At 38.2% G+C, this 18,767-nt stretch overlaps 1 protein-coding gene across 1 annotated transcript; it reads right to left on the bottom strand.

The window, feature by feature from the left end:
- Window positions 1–6,078: 6,078 nt before the first annotated feature.
- On the bottom strand, window positions 6,079–15,457 carry LOC310936869 (ephrin-B2a-like; the record flags this gene model as incomplete). Its single annotated transcript, XM_083901024.1, has 5 exons — window positions 6,079–6,455; window positions 7,447–7,545; window positions 10,272–10,364; window positions 14,252–14,535; window positions 15,336–15,457. The coding sequence occupies 5 exons, from the start codon at window positions 15,455–15,457 to the stop codon at window positions 6,079–6,081; spliced, it is 975 nt and encodes a 324-aa protein (XP_083757150.1).
- Window positions 15,458–18,767: the final 3,310 nt, after the last annotated feature.

Raw genomic sequence — 18,767 nt, 5'->3', positions numbered from 1 at the left:
TAAGATTGTCCAGCATTTTGCATTTTGTTTCGAAAGTTTATTTTTAAGTTCTTTTACTGATAGATAACATATTCATTTGCCTTTGCAGCTTCAAGAATAATCCAGAAAAAACTATCTTATCTCTGTGTTTTTAGACAAATTCAGTTAAATACATAAACAAAAATAGAGGCTTTTCAAAAAACAAATTAGATACGAATTATTCTGCTTTATCACATCGTGTGTTTGATGAAATTCTGTAAGAAGTTGCTGAGTTTCTATCATGTGTTGAAACATGTTTGTGAAATACAGTATGAGCGCACGTGTGTGTGTAGTAGTAGAGTCTAGCAGCTGACCAGCAGAGGGAACTATAGCAAACTAAATACTGTACCTAAACATGATATTATGGTTCTTCAACTGTAACAAGAAACACTCACCACAGCTTCTTCATCGCCGGAGTTCCTGTAAGAAAAATTCACAGAGATTCAGGGAAAAGATGGAAGAATTTAATGGAAAGTTCAAAATGTCCACTGTATTTTTTAATGTAAAAACCCCTTTGTGAGGCATGAGAGCGTCTCTGATGAGTGTTTCTGTCGTTATCGTCGAATGTTGACTTTCAGGTTTAATCCACGCAGAAGGAGAACTTTTTTCTCAGAATTCTGGGATTAAAGAAGAAGTAAGATTTTCTTTTATCTCTTTTTTTCCCCCTCAGAATTCATGCTGACGTTTTCTCTTTCTTTCTTTCAATTTTTTTTTTTTTTTTTACATGTGACCCTAATACTCTAATATTAAATTGCGACATCGCAATAATAATAATTTTGACAATATTTCAAAATAAAAGTGTTTTGAAATGGAATGATATATATATAAAAGACATAGAAATACAAAACATATAAAAATAACTACGGGCCGTATGAAATCGAATTGGGGGGGCCGCATGTGGCCCAAGGGCCGCAGGTTTGAAACCTCTGTTCTAGAAGCTGTTATTGACTGGTTTTGCTAATAATTGCTTTTCCGACTTCTTTCTGGAACGCGGTGAACATGGAGGTAAAGTTTCTCCTGGGCTCCGACGTCCGAGTTCCGACGTAAATGTAATGCAGCATTGAGCTATGATGTCAGTGTTTTCCTATACAGTTTATGTGTTGTTTTAGGGCTCCAAAAATGCCAGATACATAAGGGTTAAAAAGTCGGTGCGATACATAACTTTTGTAGATTCCTCTAATCCTTTAACACAGAGTGTAACTCAGATGACATTTTTAAATAAACGCACTTTGCGTTACTGGAATTACAAAGCTGTTTGAGCTATCGAAAAAATGCTAAAGGTTTCTGAAAACTGAGAATTTGCACGTCGAAGCCGACAAGCGGTTATTACGGTAATTTCACTCGTGTTGATGTGAGAGGAGTGTTGGAAAAATGCCATTACGTAAGTTTCCTCTATTTTTGGCCTTTTTTTGCACATTGAAACAAAAACTCAAACAAATAATATTTTAAATATGTTTTTTACGCTGTATTTCTGCCAGATTTTGTAAGTTATTCTGGAAAAATGGACAAAAGCACCAGAAAATTATTTAGAAATTTAGAAAAATATTTTATGGCTAAAATAAGCAGTGTTAAAGCGGGGATATGGCTACTCCGATAAGTTCTGACAGAAAGTATAATATAAAACAAAGTCAGACACAAGTGGAGCCTTTAAACGAATGGAATAAAAACAAAAAAAAGTTTTCATATGACAAGAAAACATCATAAAAATATGTAAATCAGGAAAGTACAGCACAAAAGATAAGTCATTCACGTCCCTTACATGTCCTCTAGCAGAAGGGGAGGAGTTAACACCGGAGCCACGCCCTCCCTCACACACAGGGGACGCCCACAAAAACCAGACAATAGGAACAACTGAAGACTAAAGTTCCACATGTCTCTCCCAGGTGAAACAAAGGACTATTTCCACAATTTTTTTGTGTGGTTTTATAATCACATAAACGGATACCAGAAACTAGAAAATGTGTAAAATCCACACATGATTGTGTTCTTTTCCACTTCCTCTGTGAGTGAGTGAGCACTCAGTCATGACTCCCCCCCACCCCCCCTACCAACCCCCCCACAACACCAGTGACCCCTGGTGGGGTGAGTTCCTCTGCGTATGGAAGTGAAGTGGGGGGTGGGTGGACGAGAGAGAGAGGCTGTAAATCCACATTGTCCCATGGGTTGAGATAAAAGCTTTGGCCTTTTCCTCATCAGATGAGAACGATTATTCTCAAAGGTTTCCGTACAAATGATAGTGGACGATTTATCAAAGGAAAAATCTTATCTCTTGTAAATGTGTCATTTCAGGGGCCAGAAATTAAAGCAGAGGTCATTGAAATGTCTAAAAGTATCCTTAAAAATCCACTTTTAATGCACTAAGTGATTGTTATACTGTATATGTGCATTTTTTCTTTCATTATCTATCCATATATGATTGTTTGGTCTCAGGAAGAAAACATAGTATCCACAGTGTAAACAATGGTTAATCATGTGGTAAAAAACAAGTCAGTGTGTATAAAAGATCGGCCAAAAAAACGAGGAAAATTGATTTATAGAGACAGAAACATCACACATTTATAATTCAGTGGTAAAATAGGGCGTCTTCTGAAAGTATTTTCCATAATTTAACATGATGTAAAACATGCCACACCCACAAACAGTATAAGAGTATAATTATTTTTATTATTATTTTGTCTGTCATGCAACATCATTTGGTGAGTATTAATTTTCTAGTTCTTAAAATCCTTCATTTAACCTTCTCTCGTTTTTTTTAAAGACAATAAACTATTGTGACAAAGCTAAATCTGTGCCAAAGAACTCTTCTATAGTGCCGTTTTTTACATCTTATAATATTTTGATTTGGTAAACTAAACTTTTATGAGAGATATGCTTCATTAATCAACCACAGCTCAATTTTTGGCATGTTGTTTCAAGAAAAAGGGGTTGTAACCTCTGGGAAAAAGTGATTTAAACTGTTTAAATAGGGCATTTTAAATTTAATTCCATTCTCATAATGTCTTTAAAACTCAGGAATTTGGTTTGGTGAAGCCTGAGTTCCATTATTTGATAAATAATCACCCTGGAAATGATCTCAAATGCTACTGAAACAGCAGCAAAAAAAGGTTAATTTACAATAATGTAAACCCCACGAATCTAACAGACAAAGAAGTCACTTCACCGGTCGCCAGTACCTGAGATCCAAAACATCCCGTCGTCCCGATGCAGCTACCACACATCTGCCCCCTTCTCTCTGAAATGGCCTCCCACGTCTAAGCCCCTCCCACCAGAGGGGGGGAGGGGGGGCGTGAGTCTGGGGGTCTCAGTCTTGTTTTGTTCGGGGGCGTCCACCATTGTCTCAGCGTGACCCCGAGGTCAACTGAACTCACCTCTCCTGACCACGGCCTATTCAGCTGCGAAGCTTCACAGGAGACAAAAACATCACACAAGAGCGAGGCGCACACTGGGGGGTGGGGGGGGGGGGGAGCACACACACACACACACACATACACAAAAGAAGCAAACTCCTGCTATATTGTGTTTTTAAGACACTACAGGTAATTCAAAGTAACACAAAAACTGTCTTTTAATGCATTAAATATATTTTTTTAAGAACACACACTGATTGGACACAACTTTAAAGCTGCAGTACGTAACTGTTGCTGATTTATTTTTAATGTTAATGTTCTGCCTGTTTGGCCACAGACAGAAAAGGTTGTTATATTATTAGTATGCTGCGAGTGTATTTAAAAAAAAAAATTTTTTTATATATAATATAATATATAATATATATATTTCCTTTTACTTAAATAAGCAAAAAATAACAAGAAGAGAATACTTTAAAGCGCTGCAATAAAATTGTCTCGAACTGTTGACAACATAAGTTTAACTTTGTGGTTTTTTACTAATTTTGTGGGCCCTTGCTGATGCATGTGTTGTTTTATTGTACGTAGAAATTTCAGACTCTACAGCACAGATCTTTTTTCTTCTGCGCTCTTGAAAAGATTTTCCCGTAAACACTGCAAACAAGCACCCACGACGACTGTAAATGCATGAGGCCTGTGTGTGGCGCTATATCCCTGCCACACTGACATACAGTACGTGAAGCAAAAGCGTAAAAGTAAAAATGTAAGTTCTTTGCACTAAACAGGGCTCCCACACCTTGGCTGACATCGAGTTCAAGCACTTTCCAGGAACATTTCCCTCAAATTCAGGGACCAAAGTGAGCTCATCAAGTCATGATATAGAGATGATATAAGTTAGAACTTCTGTTAGCGACTACATGTCTATAGTTTTTGATGGATCAGTCTGAATTTAAACGTGAGAATCTTCCCACTGATGACGACAAAATTGAGAATGTGACATTTTCTTGTGTATATAATCCAGCATCTAAATATTATTGACTTACCATCACATTAAACAAGGACTGTCCTCATAAAACCATATATTTATCTACGTGTGTGTAAGAATTAGTGACCTCTAGTGGTGACACTGCACTCATCAGCTTACCTTTCACTTCTTCAAGCAAGCCGGGCAAACTACGGTGGCCTGTGCATACCGGAAAAAAAGCTCTGCTTCAAAAATGTCTCGTGGATTCAGGCTGCTGTGGAAACACAGTTGGCATAAGATGGTCGTCTGCGTAAAAGCAAGGCCCTGACACACATAAAAGGAACACATTCTAATATAAATACTGTACGTTTTATTTCAAAGTATTTATACACGGATACAAACATACTTTTGAGTTGAATGTTCAATTTCAGTCCAATAAATCCTCCGAAATGACCGAAACTGACATAGTGCGAAATGCGGGGGGTTCACACCCTGGACAGATCACCAGTAGCTGCTGATTTAGAGTCAGGCAAATTAACTTCACCTTCATTTTATGTACATTATTTCTTTTTCTGCATTTAATCAATTCTTTTTACCCACCAGGAGTGAACACACACACACACAGAGCAGTGGGCGGCAATGAGGGTTGGGTACCTTGCTCAGCAGTGGCACCATAGTGTCTATCTCGATATTTGAACCAGGGACCCTCTGGTTTACAAGCCCAATTCACTTCTACTTGGCCCTGGGCTGCCTGAAAAACACATACACATAAATCTTTACTAATGGCTAGTGCTGGGCACGTTAGCGCGTTAACGGCGGCAACCTTAACGTACGACGTGTTTCAATGACGACTAATAGGAAAAAGACCAGCATGACGCCATGTTTACGTGCCGCGGCACCGAAGTTCAGGCACCGTTTACCAGTTAGTTCCCTTAGCTGCGTTAGCTCCTTCAGCGACGGCTAGCGCGACTACAGTCGAACTGGAGCGGTCTGTTTATTTAACGAAAAGATCAGCGCTACAATTAACTAGCTTACCTGTGTACTGCGTATGTGTGCATCCGTTTTTAAAGTTAAGCGTTACTTTAGAGACTCATTTTAACAATCGGGAGTCACGTAAACATGACGTCACGCACGTCTTTTTTCTGGTAAGTCATCATGGAATCGTGTCATGCGTTAATGTTGATGCCGCTAACCGCTGTTAGCGCTGTTAGCGTGCCCAGCACTACTAATGGCACTTTTCATTATACAGCTCGACACGGCTCGTGTCAACATTGAACAGAGGAGTCTGGTGTATTTAGCGATAGCACTGATGAAAGCTGCCGATCGTGAGTCAAATCGCAACCCGTTCAGCTGTATTTCAGCTCAGTGACTGTGGTGAACAAATGTTTTTGATCGATTCTAATTATTCAGTTTCATCGAAAAACAACTGCTTCACAAGTCACTAGTTTGTGTGTTTGTGTCGCGTATAAAAAAACGTCACAGCAGTTTCGCGCAGACGTGCTATGACGTATAACTATGAAGTCATAGAAAACAAACTCTCTGATACCAAACCGAGTAGAGCCGAGTCGTGCTAGTAAAGTTTGGAAAATTGTGCAGATTTGTTTTTCAGACCCCAAAAAATCTCCCGTGACCCATCTGTGGATCCCGACCCAGTCTTTGAGAACCACAGTTTTTTAAAATGTATGTATGTAGCCCGAGGCCTGAGCGCGTGGAAATCACGACCTCTGACGTCTGATGTTGGAGTGGCAAACATTACACTTTGTAGTAAATGTTGGTGGGCGCCGACGTGGGCGTGACCTCCTGAACTATGTACACGGGCGCCCCGTAGTCTCCGCTGCTCACGCGCTCGTAGTGGCGGCAGATCATGCCGTCAGAAGGCCGCAGCGGGAAGACGACGTCGCTGCGGTCCGAGCCGTTGTTGTCGCTGCTGACGCTGTCCCGCTTGGGCACGGCCAGAGTGTTGAGCGACACGGATGCCGACCGCTGGCTCCCCGCGGCACAGCGGCGGCGCCGGTGCCTCCACAGCAGAACCAGCGCGGCGACGACGAGTAGAAGGACGAGCGCGCAGGCGGAGAGAATCCACACGAGTCGCCGTGTCTCAGAGTCACTGGGGTTTGTCTGTCCGGCGTCTGAGAGGACAAGAGGAGGACAAAAACGCTCAAAGCCGGACACTGGAGAAGAGGCTCTAATCCTCACTGTATGAGAATCCCACAATGTACTGTATGTGCATTTACATGATTATGAATGCTACATGCATGACTTTACTCAGAGCCCTTACTGTATCGCCCTCAATATTGAGATTTTCCAAGACCACCCTTGGGAGCGAGGGCTACCCAGAATGCATTGCGTGTTAAGCACAGCAAAGATGCCGAAAAGACGCCGAAAGCAGCGAAACGAGTACGCTACAAATTAAGTATTTTCTTTGTTAATAGATATATAAAATTATGAAAACCATTGTATTATCTTAGTTTAGGCCCATATTATGGATTACTGACATCATTGTTGCGTAACATTTATTTTTATGTTACGATCTTTTCAATAAGCCGTGGTGTGTGGTAACTGTCAGCTGAATATGTCCGTGGTTGTGGTATTTGTATGAATATCATCTTAAAACTAACTGACAACCTAATAACTTGACTGACAAACGGATCGTAATTAATAATCCTGACATAAATGTGTTCTGCTTCTTCTTCTTTTTTGGAGTTGACAGACTGGACGCAGCTTTTCGCGTTATTCTGCCCCCCACAGTCTGAAGACGTGTCTGCATTTAAGGGGTGTCCCATTTCTAAGTGACAAAATAACCCTCAACACTTGGTTTTGAGGGCCAGTTAAGATTAAGGGTTGAGCTTGAGGGGTAAGATTGAAGGTTAAGATAGGAATTGGAATTATCTCTTTCGATTCTTAGATTAAGTCTGAGATGAATCGAAGAATTCTGACAATAGTATCAGAATTATAACTATTTTCTGAGAATTCTGACTTTTTCTCAGAAGATTTTTTTTTTTCCTTTCTTTCAAATATTTATTTTTTACTTGTGGCCCTAATACTCTTCCGTAGTAATATCATACAGCCCAAAATAACAAAGACCTCTGGATATTCTTCAGGACATAATTTAGTTTGTACCGTGTTCTGTCACAGCAGTGTCCTTGGCCTTGGACTTTGGTCTCTTGGGCGGGAATCTGGTGGGAGACTCCTGCAGGGTTGACACCGGATCCGAGGAGTCTGGAATGTGAAGTGGAGCAGTTAAACAATCAATCAATACAAATCGTGTCTAGTTGTTGTCTCGTCATGACAAAGTGTCTCTGTTTGTTGACATTGTTTTGACAGTTGTGGAATTTTTAGCGTGTGTGCGTGTGTGAGTGTTTTTTTTTCTATTATTCAGATTATTATTATTCTGAGCCTGCCACTCGTTCAGGTAAAAACACATCACAGGAGAAAGTCGGGGAAACGTCTTCTTGTCTCATTAAACCACAGGAAGTGGCATTTGAGTCACCACTGAGACTCACTTGTTCTTGACGGGAAGAATTATAAACTGATATGTGGTCACACACACGCACACGCACGCACGCACGACACATAACAATCCACTTCTTTCCAAAAAGGTTTTAGGGGAAAGTAAAGGGGCATTCCAAAAATGTTATTGTTATGTGTCTCCTATGAAAATAAATGAAGTCGCCCCTTAGTGGATATTTAATACAATGAATGAATGAGGAAATAAATAAAATGAATGAATGCCAGCCATAAAAAAAACATTGACAAATACATTTCTTCAGTGTATTTATTTATAATTGTATTTATTTATTCATTCATGTATTTATTTCTGAAATTATTTATTTATTTTTTAATTCACCTATTTATTTGTAATAATTGTAATTATTTATACATTAATTTAGCCACCTCTATTTATGTATTTTATTTATTCATTCATGTATTTATTTATTTATCTATGTATTAACTGATTAATTGATAAATTAATAATTATTTTAGTTTTTTCAGATTAATATTATTACTTTTAATTATTCCTTTCACTATAAAAAACAAATGGGTATATATTAACATTTACTTATCACAATTATTAATTTCAGTTTAATATTATATGAAAAAAACATGATAATGTTTCCAGTTCCACAGGCGCCAAATACACTCTTGGGACCTTTAATACGCTGTTTGCAGATATTAATAGGAGATTACACCTTAATCTGAGTTTAATCTGAGTGAGAATATCATCTGGTGCCGTTACAAGTCTGTTTACACAAGCAGGATGAACACATATTTCTTCGTATCTCAAACCCAAATTCTTGAATCATTTATAAATAATATTCCTCATCGCTGAAGCAAATTAATTCCACTTTGGAGCTTTAACAGATTACGGCTTTTAAAGTCTTGGAAAAACACACAGAAACATGTTGATTTTATCTCATCATGTGACGCTCAACAGCACAGCAAACGATGTTTCCTCTTATATTTATCCCTTTAAACTGGTGTCTGTGATAATATCGCAGTCTTATTTTAAGGAATAAAATGCAGGGATTAATCCCAGGACATGTAAGGCAATGGCGTTGAATAGTGTTCGTTAAATTTTATGTATAAATGCACAAATACAAACACATGAAAATCTGCTATTCTGATGTTAATCCAGGAAGAAAAAGATTATTGAATGCAACAACCAATGTAAATCATGGCATGCAAGATAATACTGATGTTCTTAAGCTGCCAGGGGGGTTGAATTAGGGATTTCAGATAATTTGTGATGGTAATCTCCCTTCCAGAGAATGAATAGATTATGGAGATTATTTCACTATTTAGTAATTCCAGAGAGAATGTGATACAATGAAATAATGTGAACTAAACGGTGATTTAATTGTTTCTTTTAAACTTATCCCTTTAGCACCGAGCGGATCGCAGACGACACGCTCGCGAAAGCACACTTTGCATGACCGTAATTGCACCGCGGTTTGCGCTATCGGGAAAACGCCAACGATTTCTGAAAGCCGAGAAGTTGCTTGTCAAAGCCAACGTGTGGTTATTACGGTAATTTCACTCGTGCTGTTGCAGGAAGCTGACGAATCAGCGTCTTTGTCATGGTACTTAGTTTGCATATTGAGACAAAAAACTCAAAGAAATGTTATTTTAGATATGTTTTTCAAATTTAACATGCACAATCTGGTCTTCGTGTCCAACTACAGTATTATTTTCCTTCATTTTAAAGGTGCATTATGTAATAGATCGAAAGCAACTGGCCATAAAATCCTCCTAATATGTCACAGAGACTCAGGAATAATGTTCATATAACAAACTGAACTCACCAACAACAACAGTACAGACAAAATATTTGCATTAAAAAAATATATTTTGCAGACTGCAAATCATGTTTATGTTTTCATGATTTGGCATGTGGCGCCACCTACCGCCGTCTACCAATCATTGCAGTCATTAGAGTCTCAGCTGCCGAGCAACCACGGGTTGCCAGTTACAGTATTTCATTTGAGTATTTCAGTATTGTGAATGTGAATGTAGTAACCGTTTTTGGCCACAATCTTACATATGGTGCCTTTAAATTGTTAATACAATATTTCAACATGCAGTAAATTGTAAATAACCAGATATTGAAAGTTATTCTGAAAAAAACCCAAAACATTTTGAGGCTTAGGTGTTAAAGGGTTTTGAATTAATGTTCTTTTTTGCAGATCGAAGAGCAGCAGCATGCTTTTCTTTTCTTTCAAGGAAGTGACTTTGATGAGGATTTTTTTCGTCAATTTTATTTATTTATTATTAATAAATGATATATATATATATATATATATATTTTTTTTTTTTAAATCGCAACTTCCTCTGTTGTTTTGGGAATGATCCACAGTATGATGATCACATGACACATTTATCTCTGGAATTAAGTAAAAAAAATATATATATTTCCTGGGTGAAGTGGCCTTGGAAACACTACTTACTTTGTCCGACTCTCAGCACCACCTTCATGGACTGTGTTCGACACGCTCCTCCGTTAGTGTTGTCCAGACCTCGCAGAGAACCTGTGGATGTGGCTGGAGAGAGAGAGAGAGAGACACGTGTTAGATTACTGCTTCAATCAAATCCATCTTTATTTATCAGGGACAATGCAGTGAGACAGAGTGCATGGATCAGATTTACTGCACAGACAGAATTACATTGCTGTTATTTGCTTGTTTGCACATCGGCAAATCAGTTTCATTTCATTCGACGTTGAGTTCCAGACCCGAATGTGGTTCTGTGAAATGTGGATATTTTACAGTCGTTACTGACAGAGCTCCTGGTGAGTCTGCTGCTGTCCTGTCTTTGGACGAAACCACACATTTCACATTGTCTTTGCACGAGATTATCAAACAATGCACAGTTTCTTTATGTATAAGTTGTAGAACGTGGTGCCAGGAAACATTAAAAGATGCACCTATTATTGTGTTAATCTGACTAAAAACGCAATTTAGTGATAGTCTGACCCATAATTTTAAGATTTTACACATTGGACATTTAAAAAATAAATACACTGTTAAATCAACATATAATAGACAACTCTCAATGACAAAAATAAGCACCACAAATAAGTGTTAGTTGTAGCTGTACCTAATAAACTGACACAGTAATGGCTTTGGGGTTGTTTTCTAATTCACTGATGATGCAACTTAATTTATAGCAAATGTAACTTAAAAATTATTTCAATCAGGCAAAATAGTTGTTAAGAAATAATTCTAGAATTTTTTTTTAAACAAGATTTTTCACATTTGACCTTCAAAATATGCTGCATTGTTGAATCAACACATAATAAAGTCTCAATGACAAAACAAACACCATCAAATAAGTGTTAGTTGTCGCTTGGTGTGCCTAATAAACTGACCCTTCTAGATGCAACGTAGAAGAATCAATACTTTTTTTGCCAGATGAAATAATTTCAACATACTTTTACACACCGGACGTTTAAAAATTAGTCTCAAAAAAGTATTGTATTTACTGATGATTTCAGTTCTAGAAAGAAACTTCATTTATTTTAAATACAAATGAGACAAAAAAAAAACTGTAAAAAGACGCACAAAGAACTCTGGTTCACCCCAGTCACTTCCAAACACACACACACAGACTTGTTAGCAGCATTTAGGTCAGATAACAACATCATCACGAGCCACGTTGCCATGAAAGCTCCCTTCAAATCTGCCTGATGCTGTAAAAGCCTGGTGTGATTTGGGGCATGTAAGCTCTTGAAATCACACTGGCCTGCCAGAGCGAAGTGTGCTGTCAGACAGCGCCGCCACCGCCGCCATCACCACCGCGCTTGGATGAGGCTTCATTGTCAGACTTACTCTCTGTCTCATGCATCACTTGCCACTAAGACGCTGGTTTTAAGTGACAGCGGTCCAGAAACCAGGCCACGCTTCTTTTTTCTTTTTTGAATCTCACGCAAACTGACAGATTGAAAGGGAGTCAATGATGGTGGCTTCCTTTTATTCCAGGAAGAAAGAGGGACGGGGGTGGGGGGGATAAGAGTAAACACTAAGTGACACAGCTAAACCTGTAGTTTTACGATATAATAACTCCTTATTCAAGACATTATCAGATTGTTTTCCCCATTTGACAATTCAACCAGATGCTTTATTTGATATTTTTTGTGGGGGTAGCAGGCGTAAACAATAACAAGTTGTCCTGTATTAAATCGGACCTAGACCGGAAGTTCCTATTAACGCTGTTTTTTTGGTGTGTATCTGCGTCATTACCTTGTTTACGAAGCCCTGACGGTTCGAAACAAACAGTTCAGCCATTGCTGAGAACGCTGTGTTTTATTGTAATCTCGGTGCTCAACGAGATCACTGAAAATCCCGTAATAGTTACGTAAGCAGCGGTTCTCCTGAACAGCAGATCGTCCTGCTCCGGGCGGTAGTCCAGGCACATCCGATTACGTACATTGAACCGCAGAAGAAGAATAACGTCCGTTGTGGAGGTGTTTCACGAGCGTCAGTGTCTTCTGACTCTGGTTTAAAGTCATAAAAGGGACTGCGGCGGGGAGTCGTGAAGAAGCTATTTTTAAACATTGTTAAAACAATGTTTGATAATGAGGAGCAGTGCATCCACCGTTCCAGAGGGAGGCGCTGCGCTTCTGAGAACGGATGTGCTGGATAGTACTGGCCAATCACAAGACTCTGTCTTCTGGGGGTGAAAGTTCATTCTGAAATCTCTCAGCAGAAAAACACTGTCAGAAAAGAGGATTTCTGACGGCTCGTTTACAGCAACTAGGAGGTTTTTGACCATAAAAACAAGTTAATATATGTAAGTAGACCTCCATAACTAACATTTATGTGCAACAGGACCACTCTATGTCACCTTTAAACTCAAATTGATAAATGTGTCACTGCTGGCACAAACATTGAACCCACGTCTGCATCTCAAACTTGAGAAATTGAGAATCACGGTGCACCACAAAATCTGGCAACTGTTTATTCCTGTATTTCATCTATTTTACATATTTATTTATGATAGTTTTTCTCTATTAAACCCACCTCAGTGAACGAATATTCTGACAGAGAACTTACGTTCTGTCACTGCCTGTCACTTCTTATAGTACTATTGACCTCCGCCAGGAGGTATATGTTTTTGCTGGAGTTTGTTTGTCTGTCTGTATGTCAGTCTGTTAGCAACATAATTCGAAAAGTCGCGGACGGATTTGGATGAAATTTTCATCCGCAAATGGTACCCGGAACAAGTGATTAAATTTTGGGTGTGATCCGTAAACGTTGCGCGCCAGCAGGGTGTATTTTGTAGGAACTGCGCTGCCTTGGCGGAGGTCTGCGCTCTCTGAGTGCTTTTCTAGTTTTTTTTTTGCAATATATATTTAATTTTTGATGTTCTATGTTTGTCGTGTTGTTGATGTTTTGTAACTTTCGATTGGTTGTTTATGTTTTGAGCTATTACAAAATCCAATAAAATATGTTTTCACAAAATATATATTTCTGACAAAATGATCACAATATTTCAGTCACGATTCCATATCGCAATATTTCAGTCACAATATATGTCACGACATTTAAGTCAGAACTCGATATTATCACGATATTTAAGTCACAATGTGATATTATCACGACATTTCAGTCACAATTCCATATTATCACAATGTTTAAGTCATGATTCAATATCATCATGATATTTCAGTCAGAATTCGATATTATCACGATATTTAAGCCCCAATCCGATAATATCATGATATTTTAGTCAATTCAATATCATCACCATATTTAAGTCATGATTCGATATTATCCCAATATTTCAGTCAGAATTCAATATTATCATGACATTTAAGCCCCAATCCGATAATATCATGATATTTAAAGGTGCCATATGTAAGAATGTGGCCAAAAACGGTTACTACATTCAAATTCAAAATACAGAGGTCTTTTATGTTTCGTTTTCTGACATAACTGGCAACCTGTGGTTGCTCTGCAGCTGAGACTCTACTGACTGCAATGACTGGTAGATGGCAGTAGGTGGCGCCACATGCCAAAACATGATTTCAAAACATAAACACGATTTGTAGTCTGCAAAATATTTAAAAAAAATTATTTTAATGCAAATATTTTGGCTGGACTGTTGTTGTTGGTGAGTTCAGTTTGTTCTATGAACATTATTCCTGAGTCTCTGTGACATATTAGGAGGATTTTATGGCCAGTTGCTTTAGATTTATTACATAAATATACATAAAGTATTTGCGAAATCATATATATTTCATATTTGTAACATCAGTTAAAAAATCATATGCCAAAAAAAAATGAATCCTTCAATACACCTCAAAAGTAATATAATATTGCCTCACAAAATATATGCGATATTTCACTGTATTGATTCCCTACCCCTATTACTAGGCACTGACACACACACACACAAAGAGAGGCAGATGTAATGAATCATAACTCACAGGTGATATAATAGTCCTTCCCCTTGAGGAACTCCAAACCCCACAGGTTGGGGCTGAACTCCTGAAACTTGAAGGTGAACTTGACGTCCCGGTGAGGCTTGTCACAGTTCAGCAGGGGCGTGTCCATCTTATCCACGGCACAGCTCTCCATCTGGCTCCTGGAGACCAGGTAAACTCTGTAGAACTCCTCTTGGCCACCGGAGGAGGCATCTGACCGAGGACACACGATGTCCATCTTGTCCCCGATCTGAGGATACAGGACCAGACCCTGACCTGGAGCAAATCTGTGTGGGAGATTTAGAAAGTCATAATTCTGAAATTAAATGTCATGATTCTGAGATAAAAGGTCCAAATTCTGTGATTAAAGGTCAGAATTATGACTTTTTTTCTAGAATTCTGACTAATCTCAGATTTCTGAATTTTTTTCTCAGAATTCTGACTTTAATCTTAGAATTCTGACTTTCTTCTTTTTTTTAGATTAAAGGTCAGAATTCTGAGATTAAAGTCAGAGTTCTGACTTTTTCTAGAATTCTGACTTTAATCTCAGGACTCTTGACTTTTTTTCCTTTTTTGAGATTAAAGTCAGAATTCTGACTTCCATCCATCCATCCATAGAATTCTGACTTTTTTCTTTTTTTGAGATTATAGGTCAGAATTCTGACTTTTTCTAGAATTCTGACTTTAATCTTGGGATTCTGACTTCTTTCTAGAATTTTGATTCTTTGAAAAAAAAAAAAAACTCTACTTGTGTAGATAAGCCAAACATTAAGGTCATATTTGTTAAATCATCTGCTGGGGCCAAATACTGATGCTGGCAGGCCAGTTTTGGCCCACTTTCCACTTATTGCTGACCACTGTCTAGACTAGACAGAACTAGACAAGTCTAAAAATGGCAGAGCCGTCTGCGCTAAAAGAGAGAAAGAAGATCCAGAATCGAATCATGAGCTTAAAATCGAAAATCGAATCGAGGATTTGGAGAACCCCGACACATAATCTTCATCAGCAGCATCAGCATCAGCAGCAGCAGCAGCATCAGTACATGCACGCACACACAAAGTTGCATTGACCTGACTCCTCCACCTACTGTGGGTTAGAGTTGCTCCAGTGGATGGACTCCAGAGTGGCGGCACCGGCGCGACACCGGCACGCGACGAGCAGCAGCAGGACGCCGAGGACACCGCTGCTCCTCCGTGTGCGCCTCCCCATCACGCACTCAGTATCATCATAACACTACAGCGTGGAAACGGTTCAAAAAGTGTCCACGGCGCGTCATGTCTCCAGGTGCACGCGCTCACCAAACAGAACAGAGAGAGGGAGAAAGAGATCCAATACTGCTGCTGATGCTGCTGCTGCTGCGCTTGTATGAAATATTCCACATTGTGCGTAAATGGCACAAAAACATCCCTCACGTGACGAAATACATGAATTGAGGACAGACTATTTCACGTCAGCTGACTGACTGCTCCGCCCACTTTCAGTGTGTGTTCGTGTGTGTTTTTGTAATCTCCTTAGGAGACCCCTTTTTCTGTTTTTCTTAGGACCAGTAGTCCCCATGGAGACCAAAACCTGGTCATAATGAGGCAGAACCTCATATCCGAGTTTACAAAATCAAGTGTGTGTGTGTGACTTGTACGGGTATCCTTGTGAGGACCAAAAACAATGTATAAACAAGTGGTCAGCCCTGGGGCCCAAACTGGCCCGCCTGCATCAGAATCCTGTTCTGGGTGTTCTTTTAAAGCAGGGGTTCTCAAAGTTTTGATACCTGAGGGCCAATTTAGGAACCCAACATTGGACTGAGGGCCGCCAAAGGAACAAAAAAGGAAGAAAAAAACTGAAATAAATCCCATTTGTAATCATTTTAATGACCAGATTGCAGTTCTACAGTTTAGCGTTAAGTAATATAAGTGTTAATATAATGTAATTTAAGCATTAATATAATAACGCTTTATAATTTTTTTATTTTGGCTATTGTTTTTACCTTCTAATTACAGGTTAATACCAAGTAACACATTTCTGTTACCATATATTTACTGGGTAAATAGCAAGTAATTGGGGGCTGTAGCTACCTGCTTATAACCAGATTATAACCCAATAATACACTAATATTCACCATATAGAAACCAGGTAAATACCCAGTATTTTTACACTTATTGGTCTGTATCCAGTAATGTCCAATAAACATTTAACAAGGTTAGTAGCTCCTGGATTAAAACTATCTACTGTAATTCATTGAGGGCCGCCAGAAATGTTTCTGCGGGCCACCATTGGCCCCCGGGCCGCACTTTGAGAACCTATGTTTTAAAGTGATTACTGAGTGGATAACTTCCTGTATCTTCAGCATCTATCGGAGGCTGTAATCCCCTGATATTTGAGAGAATCTAAACTAGTGACTAAGTGGTTTTTTTTTGTCTGTTTTTTTATTAAAGATAATTCACATGCAGAGTTGCTGTCTCAAGACTAAAGCAGCACAAGCTGTCTCTGGCAGCAGCAAACTCTGCTATCCTTTCAGGATCAGGCCGGGATGTGCTCAAAGTGCCGTCAAGATCTGTCATATTCATAATTTATTCAAATTAAATAATTCATTTTTTGTAAGGAAAAGGCAGCAGGAGAGATGTTTTTCTCATGTAAACACGAAATTGTACGAGTCTGGCTTTTGGTGTGTGTGTTTTTCTGTGATGTTAGATTTTCCTGTCATGTCATTCAAGACTGAACAAATCCTGATTCAGCAACCAAGCAATTAACAAAAAATTAAAGACAGTAAATACAATCATACAATGAATATAGAAGAAGATTAGGGCCATACATTTTTAAAATGCCATAATTCTGAGGAAGTTTCTCTTTGAGAAAATTAAGAATTTGAGATTTAAGATGAATTCTAAGAAAAAAGTAAGAATTCTAAGAAAATAAGTCTTTGAGATTAAAGTCAGATTATTTTTTAAAAGGTGATATATATATTTTTTTTTCATTCATTTCAGAATTCTGACTTTAATCTCAGATTCTGACTTTTTTTCTCAGAGGCAGAGTTTAGTCATTACATTCAGAATTTGAAGAAAAACAATCAGAATTTAAAGTGAAAATAATCAGAATTTGAAGGGGAAAAACAATCAGAATTTGAAGTGAAAATACTCAGAATTCTAAGAAAAAAAGTCAGAATTTGAGATTAAAGTCAGATCACCAAAAAAAAAGTCAGAATCCTGATATTCAAGTCAGATTAAAGAGGTTTTTTCACTGAAATTAAGAAAAAAACTGAATTCTGACTTAAATCATCATTTAATTCCCAGAATCATGATGCTAAAATGTGAATTCTGACTTCAATCATTCAGAATGGGTTTAAATTCGTCATCAATTAAAAAATATATATAAATCAAAGCTGGATTAAGAAAAAGGGGGATTTTTTTGTTCCAGTCGCTGAACAATATGATATGACAATATGTTGGTGCCACTCAGAAGATAATTTTGGTTTAAACAAACACAAAAAGAAGTCTTCATGAAGTTCATTCAGTCATTAAACCTTTATTATTCATTTACTGGGAAGATTGAAATCTCCTTTTACAAGTCAACCTGGGAAGAAAATCACCATCACAAACAGCATCACAGAACTAAAAGTACGATAATGAGACAATAAAACAAAAGCAGCTCCGACGTGTGTCGTCCTTTATCAGTTAATTAAATCTGCTACAACTACAACTTCCTTTATTCCACGTTTAAAACAATTAAAAGTGACACGGGGATGGTTGTGATAATGTGTCACTGTTCTTGTTTATTTTAACACAGGGTGGATATTTAGGCTGTAAATAAAATTGTTTGTATAATGATTTTGCTATAGATTTATGGATAAGAGGTTTGTATACATAGATATATAGATAGATACAAGTTAAATATCACCATCAAAATATAAATCTCCTCTGTGATATGTGGTTACTAAAAGTTTGGAAAAACAAGGTTTTAGGAACTTGACTGTCTTGATCCTCAATTTATGCCAATGAACCCTCCGTACAGGCAGCCAAGAGGGGAGTTGTCAAGGCTCGAAGGTGCCCCTGAGCAAGGCGTTCAGTTTTTTTTTTTACATCGCAGAAACCAAGACTGTGGAAAACTTAAGGGTTATTATTAACAGAGGTTGGGTAATGGATCTACAATCGTCTATTTACAAAGTTCTAGAAGCTCACCTGAGGAGTGGGGTGTGTCTGGGGCGGTGGTGACGCTAGCAAAGTGTTTTTGGCGACTGAAGTTACACACAGGAGCTTTAAATACAGAAGTTATCTTCACTATCACTGATTATTTTGTGTGTGTGTGTTATAATGAGAAACTATAAATGTTATGCACTGGACCTTTAATGAAAACTGTCCATTAGAGGCAGTAGCTGCTGCGGCATTGTACTCTATATCAGTATTATGTAATTATTTTGAATGTACTTCGAGAAATGTTTAGTATTTCTCCTTTTACTTTTAATCTTAGAATATATACATATATAATTATCTATAAACATGTTTTTTTTTACTGTCCATATTTGGTGAAC

This window comes from Microchirus variegatus (assembly GCF_963457635.1).
Source record: "Microchirus variegatus genome assembly, chromosome: 14".
NCBI classification, from domain to species: Eukaryota; Metazoa; Chordata; class Actinopteri; order Pleuronectiformes; family Soleidae; genus Microchirus; species Microchirus variegatus.
Note: the sequence above shows the minus strand (reverse complement) of the source record. Positions and strands in the feature narration are given on the sequence as shown.